The sequence below is a fragment of the Chelonoidis abingdonii genome, chromosome 10 (genome assembly GCF_003597395.2).
Source record: "Chelonoidis abingdonii isolate Lonesome George chromosome 10, CheloAbing_2.0, whole genome shotgun sequence".
Classification (NCBI taxonomy): Eukaryota; Metazoa; Chordata; order Testudines; family Testudinidae; genus Chelonoidis; species Chelonoidis abingdonii.
In genome coordinates this window covers 20876701-20895262 of record NC_133778.1, presented here as the reverse complement: position 1 = coordinate 20895262, position 18562 = coordinate 20876701, and the positions used below count along the sequence as shown (strand labels likewise).

At 45.1% G+C, this 18562-nt stretch overlaps 1 protein-coding gene across 3 annotated transcripts in view; it reads left to right on the top strand.

The window, feature by feature from the left end:
* CASP10 (caspase 10) overlaps window positions 1-18017 on the top strand; it is a 21355-nt gene extending 3338 nt beyond the window's left edge. For 2 of the 3 annotated variants that reach the window (XM_032799427.2, XM_032799428.2), the window contains exons 2-12: window positions 1420-1550; window positions 2422-2763; window positions 3508-3607; window positions 4324-4459; window positions 5329-5447; window positions 6702-6738; window positions 7217-7273; window positions 8536-8624; window positions 10385-10496; window positions 11707-12211; window positions 16191-18017. In XM_032799427.2, the coding sequence (XP_032655318.1) occupies window positions 2456-2763; window positions 3508-3607; window positions 4324-4459; window positions 5329-5447; window positions 6702-6738; window positions 7217-7273; window positions 8536-8624; window positions 10385-10496; window positions 11707-12211; window positions 16191-16353 (1626 nt within the window). In that variant the 5' untranslated portion in view covers window positions 1420-1550; window positions 2422-2455 and the 3' untranslated portion in view covers window positions 16354-18017. The remainder of the gene's footprint in view (window positions 1-1419; window positions 1551-2421; window positions 2764-3507; window positions 3608-4323; window positions 4460-5328; window positions 5448-6701; window positions 6739-7216; window positions 7274-8535; window positions 8625-10384; window positions 10497-11706; window positions 12212-16190) is intronic. The other variant, XM_032799429.2, reaches the window with a different exon arrangement.
* The last annotated feature ends 545 nt before the right edge of the window (window positions 18018-18562 follow it).

Sequence of the window (18562 nt, the reverse complement as noted above, 5' to 3'; positions counted from 1 at the left end):
CCACCCCCGGCCTGCATCCCCTCAGCCCCCACCACCTGCACCATCTCCCGCCACCCCTGCCCCAAATGGGAACCAACTGTGTTACTAGGACTGGCTATGAATCACTCATCTTGTCCCTCCAGAAAGAGAGGACACAGTACAAATGTCTCTGCTTCACTTATGCCTCCCTCTTGGGGAGGTAGTGGTGGTGGCAGTGGAGGTGTAAAACTAGGAAGCAGAGTTTTGTTGCTTGTATTTTGATTTTACAGAGTGGCTGTCCATCCCTTTTTCCCACCCCCTCTCCCTATGTCTGTCTGTGATGTCCGCTAGCTGCTCTGGGCAGACTGGGTTCTCTCCACAGTTGTCCTGCTTTTTGTCCCCTTAATCCCTCCAAGATACAAAACATGCACAAGAATTTTTAAAAATGTCATTAATGTTTAAAAATGTTAGATTACACCATTTAAAAACTAAATCAGATTTTTCTACCAATTTAAGTTTTATATTTAGCAACTGTTCGTTTCGGTTTAACCCAATTCAGCAATAGTGCCAGGTGTGAGAACGCTGGCTGGAATGACAGGGGAGATAGAACAGCTAAACCGCAGAATACAGGAGAGGCTGGGATCTGTAACTGATGGTGTCAGGAATCAAGCAGCGAAGATTTGAAATTGGGAAAGCAGCCATGTGTGTTCTAGTGTAAATGTGTGTTCAGTTTGTATTATGTGGTTCTGTTGGGATTTGACTGACTGGTAGAGAAGTGATTACTGAGGGCTGGTCTGTGCACAAATTTGCCCCTTTTAATTGATAGATCTGCCCTTGGAGCTGGGGGTGTGCTTCCTAGCTAGAGGAGATGTACCTGCTTTAGGTCTTCTCTAGTTAGTGCAGTAAAAATAGTAGTGTAGCCTGAACACAGTGCCAGTGGTAGGAGGGGCTTGCTGCCCTGGCTAGGTGCCTAGGGTCTCTGATAGGATCGTTGCTTACGGTGCTGGCCCTCCTGCTGTCCTTAGTTAAAAACAAGTCCTTAGATAAACTTGTGTGTGTAGAAAGGCCGTAGATCTATGCTTTCTTGTAGCCATCTTGTTTATAAGTGAAGAGGGTGCTGCAATATGTGGGACAGAAGATTGGGGGAGTTGGGGTGTCTGAAGAGGAAAGGGATGTAAGCAAAATTTTTGGGGGGTGTGGTGTGTGTATGTAGGTAGATGTGGGAAAGAGAGGGTAGTCTGAACACTTAGTTTCTATTCCTGGCTCTGGGAAGTGTTGTTTAGTGGTTAGAGGAGAAATAGACCCAGACTCATAAATTATATTGCCCACCCACCTACACACACAGCAATGCCCTGCTGATTTCTCCCCAAAACATGCACTCACCCCTTTACCTGCTGACTGCCTCCCCAGTTTTAGTGTTCATTGATCATCTCCCACTTTTCCTTTTGTCATTGTATGAAGAAAGCTTTGGTAAAAGTCCTAAAGACGACCTGCTGCCAAATTAAAGTGAGTGGTCCACTGAGGAACCCCAACATGTCCAGGAGAGAAGGGAGCTGGCAGTGAAGCAGAAAGCATATTATTCTCCATTAAATGTAAGATAATTGTATTAACTTCTCTAGAACCCTGGTAGTTTCACTCCTACTAAATTCTATAGGACTTTTTCGTAAGGGAGGTTTGAGAGTAGGAAGGAGACTCTTTGCTTTCACATTTGGTACAGAACAGCAGACTAGCTGCTGAGTAGTGCAGGGGATGGGATTTGCACTCTACGGCTGCCACAGTGCTGAGAACTTTGGCTTCCAGGTGATAATGTCACTGCTGGTGTGTTTCAACTAGGGTGAAGGAGAGCACCCGCCATTCTGGCACCTGGGCAGAATATAGTTTCAGTGCCCCCTTCACCCCCAGTGGTTGAGGCCCCCCCCCAAAAAGCCACACAGCACCCCAATTTGGTGCCCTCCCTTGCTCACCAGCCCTAGTACCAGCCTTGGGGAGGAGCACCTTCTCCTCCTACTGATCATGGGAAGTGGTGGCAGAGCTCCCATGATGCAAGCCCAAGGGCAGGAGAGAGTCTCACTTTTTTGTCCTCTCCCAGCCATGGCAAGTTGTAGTCCAGCTGCAGGGACCAAGAGCAGCACCTTGTTCTCTTTCTACCCCCACCTATTGTAAAGACACTGGAGCCACGCTTCAGAAGTGAGAGAGAGTGATCAGTGGGGGACTCTTCTCTCTCCTGATCACGAGAAGAGGAAGGAGCATATCTTGCCATACTGCTGCAGTGTGGTGCATGCAGGAAGGAGTTAGGCTGTCTGCTGACTATTTGGCTTCTGATGGTTTGGAAGAAATATCTGGCCAACACAGAGTATCAAGGATGCTGCTTAGTGCCTATTAGAAGCTAAGCTTCAGTTCTCCCTTAGCACCAGTGCCATTTGGTTCGTTACATTGGACTCTTCTTTACCTTTCCATTCTCAGGGTGTGAAGTGTGTTTCCTAAGAAAGCCTCCAGTATGGGTGATGACATAAAGTTTCACCAGCAACTTCTAGTCATTGATGAAAACCTGGGAACTGAAGAAGTGGAGGCCCTGAAATTTCTCTGTAGTGACTTGCTCTCCTTCAAAAAGCTGGAAGCTGTAGAATCAGCTCAGGACATCTTCCAGCACCTCATGGCTAAGGATTTGCTGAATAAGGAAGATACTTTCATACTAGCTGAGCTTTTGTACAGGATTAGGTGTCACTTCCTGCTCCAGAAACTTGGCTACACCAAGGAAACAGTGCAAGAAAATCTACCCTGGAAAGGGAAGGTATCTCGGTACAGGTGAGCTTCCTGAGAACTGGGAGTCTCCAGACATTTTCTGCCTTGAAAGGATGTTGATCTGTTACTTGCTGTGTGATATTTGAAAGTTGTGAAGTTTGGTGATTAGGTTTTGCATATGCAGATACTCAGACTATTCGATGACCTTTAATTTTTCTTGGGGTGAGGCTGCAAAGCTCAGAGCATTCTTAGGCCAACAACACATTAGAAAGGCCTGGGTCCTCTTCTGTTATGTTGTGCCCTAGGAGAGGAGTGACCTAGTGTGCCATTGACTGTCATTCCTCTCCCATAGCTTTCTACTGCTCTCTCTCTGGCTCTTCCTCCTTTGCTTTGTCCCTCTCCCTCTGTGAATTCTTGGGTTGGATTGGGATTTTTTTACATCCTCTTCCTCCTACGACAACCTAAACTTCCTCTGCTCTTCTATATTAATTTGCTTACACCAGTGTTAAGCTCTTGGCCATAACGCTTGGATGCTGCTCGTGCTCTTCATGCTCTACTATGCCAGCTCTAGCTCTCCAGCGTTGCCTGCAGTCTGCCTGCTGCATGTTGACCTTTGCAGAGCAGGCTAAGTAGCGATCACCGCGTATGCTACAGGTGAAGCAGGTTGGCAGCACTGGAGGAGCATAGCAGAGCTTCCAATAGTGGGCACATTACTATCCTCTGTGCATTGCTTTGGGGGGCCAGTGTAGGGTTCACAGTATGTATACAATGGTATTTAGTTCACCTAACTAGATCTATGTCACACAGGCAGATGCTGTATGAACTGTCAGAGGACATCACCAGTGAGGATTTAAAAAGAGCCATGTTCCTCTTGAGGGACCAGCTCCCAAAGAAGCTGACAAATATGGTATGTGGGGAGAGGGTGAAGAACGTTAGAGGCTCTGTTAGTGAGACTAGGAGAGAGGGTTTTGCCAGCATATAGCATCAGCTTATTGTCAGCACGTGACTTGGGCAGTGGTTTATTTCTACCTGAGGGAAGGTGGTGGCTGAGTGGGGCTAGAAAGTGAGACCCAGGCCCTGCATTTATACTAAGAACTGTTATGCTGCATTGGCTTTCTCTTGTGTTTTCTGCGTGATGGATTCTGAGGCCTTTCAAGTCCTAGAGGTCACTAGGAAATACCAGGCTAATCCCCTGAGCTGTGTTATAGCATAGTTGGCTCTGGTCTGTGTATATGGGACCAAGACACACGACATTAACTAGTTACTTGATTGTGATACTGTAACATAGTTCACTGATACAGTGTGGTACTGGCAATATAAGAAGGATCAAACCAGATTATGAAGCTGTCAGTGAGCTACCATGTTACAACATGATTTGCCCCCCAGCGCTGTGAAATGTACTATGGAGACACTTCCTTGGTAGTAAGAAGCCAAACAGATAAGAATAAGTATAAAGTGGGAAGTGTAAGAATTGTGAGGTGCTCTGTATTTCAGCAATATGTACTCCAGGAGAATTAGTGTCTGTTATTTTTTTTAAAGGCAGAACAGGCTTTTGTAGATTGTATTAAGATTTAAGGAGCAGGTTAAGTGTGCTTGACACACTCTCTCCTGTTTCACTGGCAGTCCAGTCTAGAGCTGCTGACCTGTCTGGAAAAACAAGACCATTTAGCAGAGAACAACCTGGAAATACTGGAGAAAATCTGTATGGACATTTCACCTGATCTCCTGAAAACAGTAAACAAATACAAAATGGAAAGAGGTGAGTAATTCTGAGTGGGCTGCTGTGTGTGCCAGCAGGTTTACTAGAACAGATTGAACTAGTTGCTGTGTCTGGTAGCTGGAGCTGCTGTGTGTCCCCCTCCACATGCATTGCTAGACCTGAGACTAAAACTGGGGGACTTGTGGTCTTTGCATATGAGCTCTGCTTTGCTGCCTCTAGTTTTTGCTACCTGCTAGCAGCAGTGCTATAAGAATATACATAGTAGCTCCAAAATGGCTGTGGCCAGGCAAAGCAGTCCAGTGGATGGGGCATGGGACTGGAAGTCTGGAAACCTTTCTTCTGTCCTTGACTCTGCCACTGACCCTGCTGTATGACTGTGAGAAAGTCACTTCACCTCTCCGTGCCTCAGTTTTCACATCTGTGAAATGGAGGTAACAAGACTGACCCACGATTGGATAGAGCTTTATGGCGAGTGGATGAACAGCACTCTAGAAGTGCTATATGTTGACCTGCACAGGAGGCAGGGATTTGTTGATAGGTGACAGGCTAAATGAGTGTGTGCACATGCACATATATTATCTGTGGTTCACTCTTCAGTAGAGTCTGCGCCGTAGCTCTTAAGCTTATTTCATTTAGGATCTGTAGGTTAGGTATTTGGATGCTGAAAGGGCATAATGTTTCATTTAGACAGTTATCTAGAACTAGTTCTGGGAGAAGCTGGACAATCATGTCCTCCCACTGACTTCACCTTACAGGCTTCTTATTCCCTTGGTGGAATTTCTGTTCATTTTTGTTTTAAGCAATCTCTCACTAGGTGCCTCTCCGTGTTTCCCTTATTAAGGAGGTTAGTTTGTGCTGAGCTGTTTCTCTTTTTTTCACAAATTTGTTTATTATGCCTCTCCTGTTAGTTTCTTTAGCTCAGCAGGAAAGCAGTCTGCCAGTCAAAGAAACTGCATCATTTTCCCATCACATCCCTGAAGGACTGTTTCATTCTGGAGGTGATGTCAGACTTTTGACTTCCTCACAGGTATGCTGCAGTGAGCTTATTTTCTTCACTCTTGCTTCTGTATTGTCACTGACTGAAGTCTAGCTAAATCATCCCTTCTGATTTGGGGAAGGGAACAGAGTCTGCTATAAATGTGGCTACCAAGGACATCAAATAATTAGTAAGGCTACAATTTAGTCACGGAATCTGTGACTTTACCGGACCTCCGTGTCTTCCTCTACTTCAGCTGACACCAGGGCTGGAGGCAGGACTGTGTACCCCTGCCCTATAACTGGGGCTGGATAGCTGGAACCAGTACCATGCAGCCCCTGCCCTGCAGCTTGCCTGGGGAAGAGGGCTGCAGCCGGGTTGTGAGCTCCTGTCCAGGAGCTGCGGCCAGCTCCACAGCTGGAGCTCTGCGCTCCCTGTGGCTGCACCGCCGCTGCATCCCAGCCCCATGGCTTCCGTCAGGGGCTGCATTGGGGGCCATGTGCCCCCCTTGTGGCGTCCCAGGGTCGTGTTCCTCCTCCCTGCTGTGGTCAGGGCTTGGCAGGGGCTGCGGCTGTGACCACGCACCCCTATTTCACAGCTGCGGCCAGCTTTTGAGCGGAGGCTGCATGCCCCCCGGGACTACACCTCCCCCTATGTCCGAGCCCTGCAGCTTCGGCCGGGGGCTGCAGCTGGGACCATGCTCCCTTGCCTGGCGGCTGCAGTGGGGACAGTGTGCCTACCTGTGGCTTGCCAGGGCTTGGAGGGGGCTGCAGCTGATGCCGCCTACTCATGTCCCGCAGCTGCAGCCTGCTCTGGAATGGGGGCTGCGTGCCCCCCGTGGCTGCACCCCTGCCTCGCAGCTTATGGTGGGGACTGCAGTGGGGGCCGCGTGCCCCTGCTCGGCAGCTCAGCAGGGACTGTGTACCCAATGTGATTGTATGTGCTGCAACATCCACTCATAAGTTCAATGGAAGTGTAGTGTTATTTAAGGACACCATATATGCTTTTCGAGCGGAGCTTCCCAGAAAATAAAATCCACTCTGTGGGCAGCACTCTCCTCTAGCTGATCACCTCTGATGGGGTTGCTGCAGCTGTGAAATGTCTGCTCAACTGCTAAACACGTTGCTGCCCTTGGGGACTCTCAGTCTTGCCCCTGTCTGCTTCCCCCGTCTCTTTCCAAAACACCATGTGGCACTGACATTTATGAAGTCTTTTTTTCTGCTAAAATCACTATTAAAATCTATTTTATTGATTGTATTACATTGATTTTTAATGCAGGTATTCCCTTCTTCCTCCTTCATATAGGAGACCCCTATCAAATCACTGGGTTCTAATATTTATGGTAAGTCTTTCTGGGAAGTGTCTTTATTTTTAATATCTGTGTTTCTAGTTTTATATGTTTCTAACTGGGTTTAGTTGACTTCAGAAAATTTTGAAGGCTCCACTTACAACAGTAGTTTTAAAATAGTTTGACTGATTTGCTTTAGGTTGACTTTTTCTTTTCCTGTTGGCACAAGCTGGTTTGGGGGGTTGGCCGCTCACATTTAGCGAACAGTTACAGGTAATCAGCAAATGCCCCTGCTGTGGATTGTCACTTGTGACAGGGAAATAGCCAACCTGCTTTCCAAAAAGTTTAAAGAAGGGTTGGTCTGACTAGAGGCAAAAAGCTGTTCCCCCTCCCTTCCCTCGTTAACTGTACACAAATACCATGAGAGAAGGCAATAGGACTATTTTACTCTTAGTGTAACTACCGATAAAGTCATATTGTTAATTTCATGGCCCATGAGACCATTTTATTTCTGTCTTTCTTGCTTTTATAGACTCTGGGAGCCTGCGGGAACATGCTGGGAGTGTGCATTTCATACCTGCCAGACAAGGTCTGTCTTAATACATTTTTCTGTGTTTTTATTTTAAGTAGTTCTTATTGCTGGCTGCCTAAAACGAAAGAGTATGAATTTTCAGAGCAGGTTCAAACAGATTTGGACAGTTCCTGGAATGTCACTTGAGCAGGACTATGGTTTCTTGCCCTGGCTTGGAGAGACAGGCCAGTTGAAGGAGTAACAAGGAGAGGGCTTATTTTGCAGCTTTCCCTTTCTAAGATAATTGAGAGTGCAGCCCCAGACAGTCGGGCACTCATATGCATAGGCAGATCACCAGTCTCTTCAGTCCCACTCCTTCTCCCCTCCCTGCCACACGTACAGGCTCTCCACTGCTCTGCCCAGGAACAATCTCCCCTTTCTCAGCCTTCTATCTCCTGCATATCACCAAAAAAAATCCCTGCTGCCAGCCCCAGAACTTTGGCAACTGCGTGTGACTGTGCTATTTGCATTTCCCTATGACAGTAGCATGTTGGAGAAATTACAGTAAATCAAGATCATTAATCAACAGGGAGTCAAGGATGTGTGTGTGGGGGGGCTGAGATTGCTTCCTTTCACATGGTACATGTATTGTTTAATTAGACTCAATCTGAGCTACAGGATTCCCTTAGTAGGTGTGCAGTGGGAAACGAGAGCTCTAGAGAAGGGAAGGTATGTGTGTGGGGGAAATATTTCTTCCCCAAATAAATGTAATTCTGATTGTTCTACTCAGCACAAATGGCACCATGAGATTTCATATTTGCCTCAGTGACCGAAGGTCTAATTGCTGTTTAAAAGTTTAAAAACAAAAAATTTTTCCCCTCTAACTACCAGATCTCTGAATGAGTCAAACTGGGCTCTTCCCTGCTTCCTCCTCATCCCCTAAAAAGATTCTGTAATTGGATTTAAGGGCATACATATACCACAAGTTCAGCCACCTTTGGGGACTCATGTAGAACACAGTTGACCCCCAATCCAGTGAAAAATTCTCTTGAAGATCCATGAGGCAGAATCCACGTCCTCATTCTCCCAGAGCTGTGTTGATTCTGTAGTACTAATAGGAGTAAAATCTTATTTTTGTCATTGAAGTGTGTGAACAGATATGACCTGGAATAAACAGGAGCGCTGCTGAGTAAGACAATGGAATTTTGACCATCATTTTTCTTTTATTATATAGCACTTTAAAATGCAACAGTTTTCACAATTATTAGTAGAAGTCAGGTTTGGTGCATCTACAGACAGTAGATTTCACCCCGTAAACATTTGTATAATTTTTTTTCTAGATGACAAAGCAGTAAATGTTATGCAAGGCATCTCTGAACTAAGCCAGGAACAACCTGCAACAATGAGCAACCCACAAAGCAAAACAGAGGTTTGAGGCACTCGCCTAAATACTTCCCTGACTAATCAATAACTTGGAGAATTTGATTCTCAGCTTAAAAAGACAGTGCCAAGTTTTCCACTGTTCTTAATACCTTCTTAGATCCCTGATGTATTTTCTTTCTCTCCTTGTACCATTGGGCAATGATGGAATTCCCTCTCTTGTCTTCTTCCCTGTGATGTGAATGGAGTTTTGGTGGGAAAATTAATGCTGCTGTTTTTATTTAATCACTTCAGTTCCTAGAATTTCTTATACCGAAATATTTGTTTTGGTGCATCAGCAACATTAACTGATGTCTGCACTGCTCTAGAAGTGGTGCACTTTGGCACCAAAAGAGTACAAGGCGCTGACCCTGATTCTGTTCCCACTAAATTGGGAGACACTCCATTATAAAGTCAGCAGAGTTAGACTGATGTAGCTGGGAGCAGAGTCAAGCCTGCTGTTTTTGAAGACTCTCCTAATAATTAGTAGCTCTTAACAATCTTGAGGATGAGTTGTAGATTTAAAGAGACACTATTTGGAGTCCAGATGACTTTTCAGTTTTTACCATAATCACATTGGTGACTAAGAGCCAGCCCTAGGCATGTACCGCACTTGGGGCCTCGCTTGCCCCTGTTCTGTCAGTTTTCTTTCCCAGCACACGAGTAAAAACTGCGTATGACCCCCCCACCCTGAGAGACACATGAGGGGATCCATGTGTCTGTGGCTTCACAGTGTCAAGGGTCCAAGACAGTCCTCCTAGTAGGTGTGGAAATAATCTGTTCCTGTCCCCTCATGACAGTTATCCCCAACTCCTTCCCATCTGTAGAATTCTGTTGCTAAGCCCTGCCTCAAGTGCTACCCTTTTCCCCCTCAGAGTCAAATGTGCTAACAAGCTACTGAAGTCTGCCTGGGGCTCCACATCTGTCTTCTCATACAGGTTGACACTCCTGAGGCCTAAATTTTCAAAAGTAACTCGTGATTTTGGGTGTTTGTTTCAAACTTTTGGGTGCCTAATTTGATACACCTTAAAGAGGCCTGATTGTTAGAGACTGAGTGTCTAGCATTTCCTGAAATAACCAGCCTCTTTGAAGTTCCTCAGATTAGGAGCCTAAAAAATTAGAGCGTCCAAAATCACTGCTCACTTTGAAAATCTTGGTCTGACTCTGTTATGGGCTGAGTCCTTGCCTAACTAGTAATTATTGTAGATGGTACAATAATACCACTCCTAATTTTGCTTGGTAGTCATACCTTTTATCATAGCTATTATATAAGCTGTAAAATAAAGAAGTTTCATTTGCTAGAAGTCTGTGGCTTTTAAACAAAGCTTAACAGCACTGTGTGGTTCACTTTTAGAGCAGTTGTATGATAAAGGAGTTTGGTCTCCCTTTTCTTCCTCTAATGGTATATATCTCCCATTAATGCCAAATGGAAATATATGCACTGTGGATCTCCCTCCACACAATTGCTAGAGAAAATAAAATATCTGACTTGCTGTACCCAACCTGAGAGTGAGAACACTGTTTTAATACAACAGCATATATCACGGAAGACAGTATATTTCTTTGGGGGTGGGGTGGGGGGAGAGGGTACAGCAAAAGGGGCATCTCAGAAACTCTAGGCAGTACAAGGGATTGAAAACCCCAGGGGGATACAGAAATAGTAACCTCACAGGTGGATTGCGCTCTTGAACCTAAAGGCAATAGATTGTCGTCTTAAAAATAAAATTCCTTCATAAAAGCTGTGAGCTTCTGTCTCCTTCCTGTCAACAGAAGCTGATGACCTATAAAATGGATGGGCCACACAGAGGCTATTGCCTCATTATTAATAATTTTAGCTTTACTGGGACTCTTCAGAAGAGGAGAGGATCTAATAAAGATGCTGGTAAGTCACTTCTGGTTTAGGCTCTGCTCTGCCTCTTCCTGGGTTGTACTTCTAATGCCCATATAGGTTTTATTTGCTCATATTTTAAGTACATAGTTATAGGCTGTGTACACTCATACAAGTCAAATAATGCCACTTGTATTGCGGTGGAGGAGGGAATGACACATGACTGATTACTAGACAGGAGTGGGTTTGCATTGGCATCTTTATCAGTGCAACCAAACTGTGTCATTCTAAAAGGGTGTCCAGGACTTACTGTAGCTAGACCAATGGTAAGAGAAATATGTTAGATAGTTTTCTTGGAGCACTGAACCCATTATTGTATTAAATGTGACATCTGTTGTATATAACTATTAATAGTTCTCTCTCTTATTTACAGAGGCTTAATGTACATTAAGCTAATTCACAGATCAAAAATGCCTTCAGGTTGTGATTTCTCTCTTTCAGATGAGCCCAAGATATAGAGTTCTTCAGTTACAACAATGCAAAGTTTATATTGTTATAATCTTATGTAAGATATATTACTGAACGTGCATATTGCAATAGTGTTAAGAGGCCATCCAGGTTGGGGGCCAATTGTGTTACATGCCGTACAGACAAAAAGAAAATGACAGTTCATACCCCAAAAACCATGTATGATTATACAACCACATTGACTACAGTTGATCTAAGCTAGTGCAAATGAGATAAAAATCAGGCCCTTTAGCTCTTCTTGTTATGTAGATAATTTTGTAATGGACTGTCCTTTTTGTTCGTTATTTGTTCACATACTTTCTAAATCACCAATTTTTGTACTATTTCAGGGTCTCCATTGAGTAGTATGAATGAGCAGGGTTCTACTTGGAGCAAACCCAATCTGAAATTCTGCAGAGTGCCCACTGTTTACCAAGAATCCCAGTTTTGCTCATCCAGTTGTGCTGGTTGCGAACACACACACAAAAGTGCCTGTAGACCTCAGGCCTTGCTTTATGAAACTCTGGCCTGAAACACTCAGGCATGTTTGAGCCTCATGATTGTGCTGTTTGGGTTCCATTTATCCTGTTTGGCCTCAAATCTACTCTAGCGTGTGAGTTTGTTTGCAGGTGCCACTTTGTGTGAAGTCAGTTACTCTTCAGCTTAGCTTGCATAGTGATTTTCTGTTATGATTATATTATTCTCCAACCCTCCCAGCTTTTCTTTCTTTCTTTCTTTTTTTTTTTTTTTATAACAGAGATGCTGGCGAAAGTGTTTACATGGCTTGGTCTGGATGTGAAGACTTATACTGATAAGACATCAGTAGAAATAAAAAATCTCATGCAGGAATGGCGGTCTTTGACAGATCACAGAGACAGGGACTGCTTTGTGTGCTGTATTCTATCTCACGGAGAGTTGGGATTGGTCTATGGGACAGATGAACGAGAAGTACCAATCCGCACGATCATGTCCTACTTCACAGCCAGACAATGCCCACAGCTGGCTGAAAAACCCAAACTTTTTTTTATCCAGGCATGTCAAGGCAAAGAGATACAACAGGCTGTCTACATTGAAGCAGATGCACAGAATCCTGACTTGCTTCCCATACAGCAACTAATCTCCCCTTCTGAAAGCATTCCGGAAGAAGCTGATTTCCTCCTTGGCATGGCCACAGTGGGCGGTTATGCATCTTTCCGCCACATACAGCATGGTACTTGGTACATTCAAGCCCTCTGCAATAAGTTACAGCTCTTGGTACCAAGGTAATACTTCTGTGTAGCTTGAGGGTGAGACCTTACTGATAACATAGGGCTATATACGTAGCAGGTTATTGTGTGGCATGCCGGGGGAGGGTGGGGAGAATCTACAGCACGCCAGCTTGCTGTGCAGTAACATCCCATGTAGACGCTGCTATGTTGCAGTGAAAGTCCTGGAGAGCAGACTGCTGCTTGAAAGTGTAATATTCCAAGCACGATTCCAGGATTTTACTGCACTGCAGCAGTGTCCACATGGGACTTTACTGCATGGCAAGATGGTGTGCTGCAGTTTTGACCCTGGCTTCCTGTGCAGTAACTTGCCTTGTAACAAGCCCCTATACCTCAGTGGGCGAAGAAATGGGAGTGATACTGAATCTGCTCACCAAAGGCAGGCCTAAGTCGAAGGGCTTGTCCACCCACAAATTTGCACTAGTTTTTTTTAAATTGGTGCAAACTCCTACGTGGACACACATCAGTTTAAAACTGGCAGTCTGTTTAGCTTGTCTCTGTAAACTTACATAAATGTGTGCAGCACTAAGGCCTTAGGGATGATCTGAGCTTGGTTTTAGTTTTGCCAAACCAAACTCAACACTAAGGCTGCTTCAGGACCAGGTTCTGTTTTTCAGTGGGTTCAGGTGGAAGTATTTGGTTCTACCCAAAACACAGACCATGCGGATTTTAGATCTGTTGTTATATGAATGGCCAAACTTAAGGAGGTGAGGGAAGTTTTGAATGAAACAATCTGGCTTTGTCCCATCTGTTAGATGCCTACACAGTGTCTTCTAGATGCTATGGTGGAATTATGGAAAACACTAGTCTTACAGTATGTGTTTCTTCGCTACTGCGTGGTGTTCAGTTTGAGCCTTTGTTGTAGTAAGGTGCATGATGTTCACGTGAGTCCAGCCATGAGGAACTGTGATTGGGTTTGCCTGCTGTAGAGAGTGGCAAGCACTGGGGGCCAAATTTCATCCCTTGTGTAACCTCACTGACTTGGATGGAGTTACAAGGGGGGAATCTGGCCCAAGAATGCAGATTTAGATCATTACTTTTCTTATTTCATGACTGTATTAAGGAAGAGAAGAGAGAGAGTGTACTGTGGATAAGCTATGGCATCAGAGAGTCTCTTGGTCCCAGTTTTACACCCAGAAGAGCCGATGTCAGAGAGAATGTACGAATACTTGCAAAAGGGGTGTATTAGTAGTTTATCATAATCTACACCCAAAATCTTTAATTCCATTTCCCTATAGCTCTTACCTCTCAGGCACATCCAGAATTACCTAGGGAAGTAGGCCCCTGCCTATACCCAATTCTCCCCTGTGTGCCTAGGGCTGGAAATGCTAAGGTCAGGGCAGGCTGCAAAAGTGAGAGGAGATACTCCCAAGACTGGTGGGTAAAACTGAAGTTAAACTCCCCAACCAGTCTCAAACTCTGTTTCTGATCCTCCACTCTGGTTATCAAGAAGCTGAAAAAGAAATCAGAGCCCCCTTTATTGCATTCCAGTTTCCAGGCTCCCAGTCAACCCATAGGTCCAGTACAGTCAGAAGTTATTTCAAAACTTTGTTCACCTATACAAAAGGTTCTTCTGACCCCAAAGGGTCAGCCACGTTACCAGGTCAGTAGGATTTTGGGTCTTACCCAAAATATCACACTTCGAACCAATCCTTTAGTGTCTAAAACTACAGATTCATTGTTACTCCTGAGGGAATTCTCTGCCAAAAAAGCGTTCACACAATATTTTAAAATTTTGCAAATTTTATTTTTCAATAAATGTGTAGGCTACAGCATGGCAGAGGGGAGCACAGGGCACTGGATGCACAGAGGTGAGAGATCACCCTGCGGGGCCCCCGGTCCCTTGGGATATGGACTTAGCAGTAAAACTGCACCTGACCCTGACACAGCGCAAGGATCAGGCCTGCCCCAGAAATATCTAGGGCCCTGCCCTTCCATACCAAGCACACTAGATATAGGCAGGCAGGCTCAGCCCAGTAGGATCCAAGTGTGGAGGGGCTTAGTGTGGGGAGATCCAGGCGTGGGGCAATCTGGGTGTGGGCGGCTTGGTGGGGGGTCTTGGTGTGGGGGAGATCTGGATGAACAGGGGTTCAGACACAATGGGACTCTGCAGGGGGGTCCAGGTGAAGGTGGTTGGGGCTCAGCAGGAGTCTGGATGTGGAGTGCTCAGCAGGAGGGGTCCAGGTGCTGGCTTGGTAGGGTGCAGGTACTGTCTTGGTGGGGATCAGTGTGGGGAGCTAGTCAGGGTAGTCCAGGTCCAGGTGGGATGAGGTTTGTTGGGGAGGGGTTTCAAGAGCAGGGGTGGGGCTCTGATGCAGGGAGGTGGGGCTGGGGGGGGGTCTGGGTGTAGGGGGGCTTTGGATGCAGAGAGTGAGGCTTGTTAGGGTGTGGGTTTGGGTTTGGGCGGGTCAGTGGGGGGTTCTCAGCAGGGGCTGATCTTGATATGAGGTGGGTCCAGATGCATGGGGGCTCGGCGGATGGAAGAGCAGCTCTCTGTACACTGACCCCTGCCTGCTTTGGCTGAGAAGCGATGGGAGCAGGAAGTGTGTGTGGCGGGGGGGAGGGTGATGCAGAGCTTCCTGCAGCCAGAGAGGTTTCTGGGGGCAGGTCTGACCCAGCCCAGGCTGCTCCTTGCAGAGGAAGAGGAAGTCCTGTCCTCCCCAGCCTAGCTGAGACTAGCAGCTTAGCCTGGCACAGGGTGGGAGCAACTGGCTGGGGCATCCCTAGCCCCTCACCCCCATGATTTACCTCTCTGCTAGCTGCCCCAGGTGCCCAAAACAATGCATCTGCACTGCTGGGGAGTGGCGTGTGACTGCTCTTGCAGCTTCCCTTTGTGTCCCCATCAGAAAGTCATTTTTCTGTGGGAAAGCAAAGAAATCTGCTGGGGACATGAATTCTGTGCACATGCAGTGGCATAGAATTCCCCCAGGAGTATATTATAAAGAAAAAAGAACAAGAAGAGAGTTGTTAAATGATAAAGCACTCAAATACATACAGATACTTCAAAGTCCATCTATCAGGTTCTTAGCAGTATTGGTGAGTTTGCTGGCTTGAAAGTTCCTCTGGAACACATCCACAGCTTGGGTGGATGGATCATTCAGTCCCTTTGTTCAGAGCTTCATTTGCAGAAAAGTTACTGCAGTGGTAAGAAGCATGAATGAAGACAAAATGGAGATGATGCAGTTGCCTTCTATATTCTTTTACCATGAGGCTTGTACTTCCTGTGTCCCAAACACAAGTGTCACAGCACATGGAAAAGCCTTAGAGTATTTGTCCATAGGCAGGCCCCTACGTGGCTCGCTGACTCATCAGGTGCAGTCCCTGGTCTTTCAATGGGTTTATTGTACAGTTGCCTCTTGGTGGGCCATCAAGCACGCGAGGCAGTGCTGATGACAGTCTGTCTGGGGGTGTCACTCAGATGCACAAATACAGATATACCCCACATATCTACAACTCATGATACAAATATGATACAAACATATAAGCAAGATTATCATACTTGGCAAATGATAATTTCGCAGATACCTAACATAGCATATCTGGCATGACTCATTGCAATTTTACAAGTCTAGACCTCTCACACTGCCAGCAGCCACTGAGAGGACTGGTTAATTGGAGTAATTGGCTTGCAAAGCTTTTTTTTTTTTTCTTTCCCCATGTGGTAGTTCATCTGTCACACCAGTATTGTTTGTGTGTGATTCTTTGTGTTAGGTGCGTGGGACACTATTCTGCTACCATTGAGGTCAATGAGAGAGCTGCTATTGATTTCAGTGGGAGTGGGATTGTGACCTCCATAGTCTTGAAGCCTCATACTGAATTCAGAGAAATGTTTAGTCTGGTTTAGTGTGTTTGTAGATTGCTACTGCATGTTAAGAGTACGATGTTGCAGATATGTACTATTGGCATTGTTTCTGTGAATCAGGGTTAATGATAACACTGATTAATCAGAGATACTGTCTTTTTTCTCTGGCTGTAGAGGTGAAGACATCTTGTCAATTCTTACTGAGGTCAATGAAGATGTGAGCAAACGTGCAGACACCTTGGGGAAAAAGAAACAGATGCCCCAGCCAGCCTACACCTTGAGGAAGAAACTGATATTCCCAGTGCCTAGAAGTCCACCCCCATCACAGCAGCAATAGGATTTTTTTTTCTTTTCTTTCACGATCCTATCTTGCATTGGATACCGTCCAGAACAGCCCTTGGATAAGCCAGCGCTTTTCTTATTAAATCAAGTGGATGGTAAATTACCATCATCCAGGATGAGGTCTTCCTGAAATTGCTAACACATGAAGCCAAAAGAGCGTACGATAGGTACAAACAGTGGGCCAACTGCTCACAACGTCTGTTTGCGGAAATGACTGGTGGTGGTGGTGGTGGGGTTTGCTGGCAATATGAATATATACAGATTTTTTGCAAGCACTTGTAGGTTTCTGCAGGTGAAATAGGTGCTGCATGTGTTACTGTGGACACAATAGGTGCACGTGGCTTTCCATATCTACACCAGAGGGGTGTTAATGGTCTGCTTTAAGCCCATTTGTTCTTTTGTACATTAATGATTTGGAATCCTTCCAGTGAGCTCTCTTATCCTGTGGAATAGTATCAAAATCAGAATGAACAAGACAGCAGCAAATGTAGTGTAGGGAGCTAATCCTACAATGGCAGGTGGACGCTGGTCTATTCCCTCTCAAATTTAAATGACTTACACTCTTTGTGGAGCCACTAGATTCCTCATGTAAAGCATTTATTAATCCCACAGTGCATGCTGTTGCCTTAAAACTGGATGTTAATCTGGTATGTGTTTGGTTAGCATTCACTGGCCAACATCAACTAGTTCGAGAAGCACAAGATCTGCATTATTGCCTCCTGTAGGAAACCAGCTTTCTCACTGCCTTATTGTAGGGTGGGGTAGGGCTTTCAACGTGAAAGAGCTGCTGATTATCATTTATCTGTTAGATGGGGCATCTATCACTGCTATGGACACAACAGGTTTTGATTTAGCTTTGTTTTTAAGCACAAAGGTCTATAGGGATTAATTTCTCCATTATTTAAAAAGACCACCACAAATGTGGACATAAGAGAGAGTGGTGAGAGCTAGACTGGAACAAAACTCCTGTCTTTGGAGTCAGGGTGACTATATTCCCTGTTCCAATGAGAGTAGATTAGAGTCTGTGTAAAATCCACCTTGCAGGACTGTCTTGTGAGATTAGAAGTGAAATTAGTGTATAGTCAAATCTTCAGTGATGCATCTCTTACCTGGAGGTCTTTTTACTTTGTTTCTTTGTCAAGGGGTGTTAGTGTCCTCAGGTGGTGACTGCGGTGTATGGCAACATAAATGGAAATTAATTGGCAAAAATTCCAGTTGTTGTTAAAACTAACTTACATTTCTATAGGTGCTTCCATTTCAAAGTGCTTTGCCAACAATATCCATGCTGAGCTAGCTCCATCAACAAAATACAGCCACCTCTGGTTTAGAAGGCAGCAACCAGCATTGTATAGCAGTAGGATGGGTTTTGGGGAGAGGGAATTCCCTAGTCCCACAAAACATGCAGTGGGATTTTTAGCATATACATACAGCAGACAAAGCCTCAATATTTTTTAGGGTCTCAATCTGAGACTTCTCCTATACAATAAACTGCATAAAACTCACCTACCTCAAAGGCAAGTAAGGTCAATTGGACCCTGGTGGGATATGATTCTGTGGTTCCAGAAATGCTAGCTGTTTCAAACTTTATGCTCAGATAAATCATCCATTCCTGCATGTATAATAAAATGCTGCTATTTTAATAAAAACAGGTAACATTTATTTTTCTTGGGAGTGTTGTTTTGTATTGTAAAAACTATGCTGCTGAAAAATAATCTTCCCTGCTTCACCCAAAAGCAAGCCCTTGAAGTGAAGGATTAGGGCTGGGATTTAAGAGGCCTGTGTTCAATTTCTGGTTTTGCCTCAGACTTCCTGTGAGACATTGGGCAAATCACTTAATCTCTCTGTGCCTCAGTTCTCTGTCTATGAAATGGGAGGATAACAGCATAACTCTCTGGTATGGGGGGCGATAAATTAACATTTGTGAGGTGCTCAGATACTTTTGGGAATGTGGGGGGTGTGGGGAAGAAAGCTGTATAAATATCTACAGACAGACAGACCTGGATCTCAGGCCACAAAATTTAAAGAGAAGATACTTAGGAATAAGCAAGGACTCAATCCTGTAAGGTGCTGATGCCCCACAAATCCCTCTGAAGTAAAAGGGAATTGAAGGGATTCTCCACCTCTCAGGATTGGGTCTCTATTTGTTTTCGAGGCAGAGACTTTATCTCTGCCTATCTGTAGGATTCCATGTACACTGTAGAATA